Source organism: Triturus cristatus, chromosome 4_2, assembly GCF_964204655.1.
Source record: "Triturus cristatus chromosome 4_2, aTriCri1.1, whole genome shotgun sequence".
Taxonomy (NCBI): Eukaryota; Metazoa; Chordata; class Amphibia; order Caudata; family Salamandridae; genus Triturus; species Triturus cristatus.
The window spans coordinates 392,485,825-392,491,260 of NC_140586.1; the positions used below are offsets into that span (position 1 = coordinate 392,485,825).

Below are 5,436 nucleotides of genomic sequence, written 5' to 3' on the forward strand. Positions count from 1 at the left end.
GGTTTTGCGTAAAATATGTCAACTTTCCATACAAAATATATTTTTAAATTTTTAATATTAACTTTTAAAATGTACTGTTTCTAATTTGATATCACAAAAAAAATATACCAACTTAAAACAACTACTTTCTTTTCCTAAAACAGAAACTTGCTAAATATTGAGAATCAAGAATTGGTGTACCTATTTTTGTATCTCCTCAAAGGAATCGACTCACCTTTACAATTGTGAAGGTAAATGTAATTTAAATTAAAATATTTTACTTTAACAATATATTTTTAGCATTAGCAAAAGTGTTCTATTGCAAAGGTAACTTTTTTTTCCCCTCAAACAAACTACATCAAAAACGAAATTATACCAAGGTGCAGGGGTAACAATTACTAATAGGACTTCAGTTAGGTACTACATGTGAAAAAGCGTTTCAAGTTACTGAGATAACTATTAGTATTCTAAGTCCCAGAATATTCAGCGGTAGAGTAATTGAGTGATAGTGCAGGTGTATCCATTATTATTCTTATTTTAAAATGCATTCAATGTGTATTATGTTTGTCTTAACCAATTGTTACTCATACTCATTTGACAAATATCATAATTTTCAAAAATGGTTTTCTTTTACACCAACGTTGTCAAAGTAACATTAAATTTTTTAAACTTTTTTTTTCCACAGTAAATCGGTTACAAAAAAATAACTATATCCTGCAGCAAGCATTACCTTAAAGGCAGAAGAACAAACAACAACTGAAAAAGGTATTTTACATTATGAGTATTATAATTTCCACAATTTAATAGTCATTCCTTTTGCTATTGTTACTCGACTAAAGTGCAGAAATAGGAAAACTGATGGATAGTGTAGGGGTACAATTTACTATTCCAACTCCAGGAAGGTGCATCAGTAGGGAAAGTGTAGGATGGTGTAGAGGTGCAAAATACTATTCCAACTCCAGGAAGGTGCAGCAGTAGGGAAAGTGTTGGATGGTGTAGGGGTGCAATTTACTATTCCAACTCCAGGAAGGTGCATAAGTAGGGAAATTGCTATGTACTATATATTAAAATGGATTTAATTTTTGCAAAAAGTTTTTGTAAATTTGCATATCTCTTCAAAGTTAAGTTTTCTCATTTTTTCCTTTTATCACTTTTGCAGACAATTGTATTTGTTTTACCATTGAAATCAACACATAAGTGTCTACTCCAGCCTACAGGCCATCCCCACTTAAGAAGACTCACCAAGAAAACCAATTTAAAAAAAACAAGGTATTTTTACACAACATTTAAAGGTGCAGCAGTAGGGAAAGTGTTGGATGGTGTAGGGGTGCAATTTACTATTCCAACTCCAGGAAGGTACAGCAGTAGGGAAAGTATTGGATGGTGTAGGGGTGCAATTTACTATTCCAACTCCAGGAAGGTGCATCAGTAGGGAAAGTGTAGGATGGTGTAGAGGTGCAATTTACTATTCCAACTCCAGGAAGGTGCAGCAGTAGGGAAAGTGTTGGATGGTGTAGGGGTGCAATTTACTATTCCAACTCCAGGAAGGTGCATCAGTAGGGAAAGTGTTATGTACTATATATTAAAATGGATTTAATTTTTGCAAAAAGTTTTTGTAAATTTGCATATCTCTTCAAAGTTAAGTTTTCACATTATTTCCTATTATCACTTTTGCAGACATTTGTATTTGTTTTACCATTGAAATCAACGCATAAGTGTCTACTCCAGCCTACAGGCCATCCCCACTTAAGAAGACTCACCAAGAAAACCAATTTCAACAAAACAAGGTATTTTTACACAACATTTAAAGGTACAGCAGTAGGGAAAGTATTGGATGGTGTAGGGGTGCAATTTACTATTCCAACTCCAGGAAGGTGCAGCAGTAGGGAAAGTGTTGGATGGTGTAGGGGTGCAATTTACTATTCCAACTCCAGGAAGGTGCAGCAGTATGGAAACTGTTGGAAGGTGTAGGGGTGCAATTTACTATTTCAACTCCAGGAAGGTGCAGCAGTAGGGAAAGTTTTGAATGGTGTAGGGGTGCAATTTACTATTCCAACTCCAGGAAGGTGCAGCAGTAGGGAAAGTGTTGGATGGTGTAGGGGTGCAATTTACTATTCCAACTCCAGGAAGGTGCAGCAGTAGGGAAAGTGTTGGATGGTGTAGGGGTGCAATTGACTATTCCTACTCCAGGAAGGTGCAGCAGTAGGGAAAGTGTAGGATGGTGTAGGGGTGCAATTTAGTATTCCAACTCCTGGAATGTGCAGCAGTAGGGAAAGTGTTGGATGGTGTAGGGTTGCAATTTACTATTCCAACTCCAGGAAGGTGCAGCAGTAGGGAAAGTGTTGGATGGTGTAGGGGTGCAATTTACTATTCCAACTCCAGGAAGGTGCAGCAGTAGGGAAAGTGTTGGATGGTGTAAGGGTGCAATTTACTATTCCAACTCCAGGAAGGTGCATCAGTAGGGAAAGTGTTGGATGGTGTAGGGGTACAATTTACAATTCCAACTCCAGGAAGGTGCATCAGTAGGGAAAGTGTAGGATGGTGTAGAGGTGCAATTTACTATTCCAACTCCAGGAAGGTGCAGCAGTAGGGAAAGTGTTGGATGGTGTAGGGGTGCAATTTACTATTCCAACTCCAGGAAGGTGCAGCAGTAGGGAAAGTGTTGGATGGTGTAGGGGTACAATTTACTATTCCAACTCCAGGAAGGTGCAGCAGTAGGGAAAGTGTTGGATGGTGTAGGGGTGCAATTTACTATACCAACTCCAGGAAGGTGCAGCAGTAGGGAAAGTGTTGGATGGTGTAGGGGTGCAATTTACTATTCCTACTCCAGGAAGGTGCAGCAGTAGGGAAAGTGTTGGATGGTGTAAGGGTGCAATTTACTATTCCAACTCCAGGAAGGTGCATCAGTAGGGAAAGTGTTGGATGGTGTAGGGGTGCAATTTACTATTCTAACTCCAGGAAGGTGCAGCAGTAGGGAAAGTGTTGGTTGGTGTAACTGTTATATTTTAGGTATTTCATTTAATTTTTCAGACTAATTTGTTTTTCTTCTCTTCTCTTTTCAGATAATGTCTAGTCTGGAAGCTGCAAAGTATATTAAATCCAGGAAGGGCAAAAATGTATTAAACCATGGTGGATACATATATAGTAAGGAAAGAATAAGTTTAACTAGAAATCATTGGAGGTGTGTGCAATACTACACTACCCATTGCAGTGGCAGAGCGGTTACTGTTGATAATTTAGTTGTGAAAACCACTGAACATAACCACTCTGCCTCTGCAATGGAGGTAGAAATTAGAGAAACTGTGAACGAAATGAAAGCTATTGCAAGCACCTCCAATGATTCTACAGGATCCATTTTAAGAGAGGTTGCACAGCATGTCCCCAGTCATGTTGCTAGTAACATGCCTATAATTCCTAATTTGAGAAGAATTATTCAAAGACAAAAGCAGGCAAGTAACATTCAATTATCTACACCACATTCTTTCTCTGACATTAGAATTCCACATGATCTTTCTATTTCTTTTTCTGATGAACCTTTCCTTCTGCATGACAACGAAAACCCTCAGAAACGTATTCTCATTTTTAGTACCCCACGTAACCTTGCTAAGTTAGAAAGTAGTGAAATTTGGATGATGGATGGGACGTTTAAAAGTACACCCCATCCTTTCACTCAAATTTACACTATACATGCCAAAATTAACAATAGTGTAATTCCCTTAGTATACAGTTTGCTACCTGATAAGACTTCTGCAACATACACTGAACTTTTATCAGTGATTAAAAGTAAAACATCTCAAAGTCCTCGGAAAATAATTATTGATTTTGAATTGAGCATGATCAATGTGATCACTAAAACGTACACGGATACCCAAATTCAGGGATGTTTTTTTCATTTTTCCCAGGCATTTTGGCGTAAATTACAAAAAACATCCCTAGTTGCAGAATATTCTCGTGATAGCAAACTGCAATTTGAACTAAAAAAATTAACTGCACTTTGTTTTGTTGCTCCCGATAGTGTGGACGAGTACTACACTGCAATTATAGAATCTGTTTATTACACGAGTAACGAAGAAAAATTGGCACCCATTCTAAATTATTTCGAGGACACATGGATTGGACACCTAAGCAGATCGGGTCGCAGGAGGAAGCCACGATTCCATGTGGAGTGGTGGAACTGCTACACGAGTTGTTTAGAGGGAGAAGCAAAAACAAACAATGCCATTGAGGGATGGCATAACTCCTTCAACCACACAATTGGCAAACCTCATCCAAACTTCTACTCTTTTTTGGAAACTTTGAAGAAGGAGCAAAGTTTTCAAGAAATGAGAATAGCCCAAACACTCGCAGGTAGTCTAAACCCACGAGTAACAGTCAAAACAAGGGAAATGTCTGAGAGACTATTGGCTATTGTACAACAATTTTCGTTGTGTGTGGCTATAGACTACCTGGAAAATCTTTCTAACATTCTTTCTTTCTAAAAATTTTTTTTAATTACTTTCCTGCTTTGCTTCAAATTTATACATTTTTCAAATTACAATTGGCATACAATGTATTTACTTTAAATTTTTTCAAACAAACAAGTCGGGTTATTTTTTTTTTCTCCAAAATCTTCATTTCTAGCACAGCTACCAATGTCAACAAATTTACTTTCCCATAGTATATGACCAAATTTTCTACATCCGTACGCCATTAATATAATTACTGAAAACTTCCTTTTTTATTTCCGACCTAAAAAATCACCAAAACTCACCAAAACTCAAACCAATCTAAATTGTACATGTCAAGCCATAATCCAAAATGCACATTGCTGCATAATCACCAATCTTTATTCAATCTTTTTCTCCCAAAATTTACAAGTACGCTATTTTTTTTCACTTAGAAATGAAGTTCAAAATCACTTTTTTTAGTTCCGAAGTAAAGAAATAAACTTTGTGAACAGTAACTTTTAATTTTTAAACAGTTACAGACATTTTTTAATTAAAAAAATAACTTTTCGCGACCCGACATAGGCATACATTAATGACATTATTGTGGACATGTTTAAAAACATTTAAAACATCAATTAGTTTTCCCGCAACCTCTCCTTATTCTTTCCTTACTATATATGTATCACTATTAAAGGTTTAATCTATAATTAAAAGTGAAAATGTTTCCTACCTGGACGCAGATCAGCTTCCTGCTGCTTCCTCCTCCGATGCTCTTCAAAATGGCGCATTACGTCGACGCTCACGTCATTACGTCATCGCGTGCATCAATATTTCTAACGGACTACTTTATTTAACTAATATGTAAATAAATGTTTAAAAATGTTAATAAAATATTTATAAATTTTCTAAAAATTGTTAAATGCATTGCAAAATTTAATAAAAATATGGTTTATTTTTTATGGATTTTTCAATAAATATATATTTAGAAAACATTATTTGTTTACTGTCATTATTTTTTAAATTGTAATTT

At 36.1% G+C, this 5,436-nt stretch overlaps 1 protein-coding gene across 1 annotated transcript; it reads left to right on the plus strand.

The window, feature by feature from the left end:
• The first annotated feature begins 661 nt into the window (after positions 1–661).
• Positions 662–4,457, plus strand: LOC146833932 (uncharacterized). The gene is made up of 4 exons (XM_085599925.1): positions 662–744; positions 1,139–1,248; positions 1,657–1,766; positions 3,042–4,457. The coding sequence occupies exon 4, from the start codon at positions 3,045–3,047 to the stop codon at positions 4,455–4,457; it is 1,413 nt and encodes a 470-aa protein (XP_085456051.1). The 5' UTR covers positions 662–744; positions 1,139–1,248; positions 1,657–1,766; positions 3,042–3,044.
• The last annotated feature ends 979 nt before the right edge of the window (positions 4,458–5,436 follow it).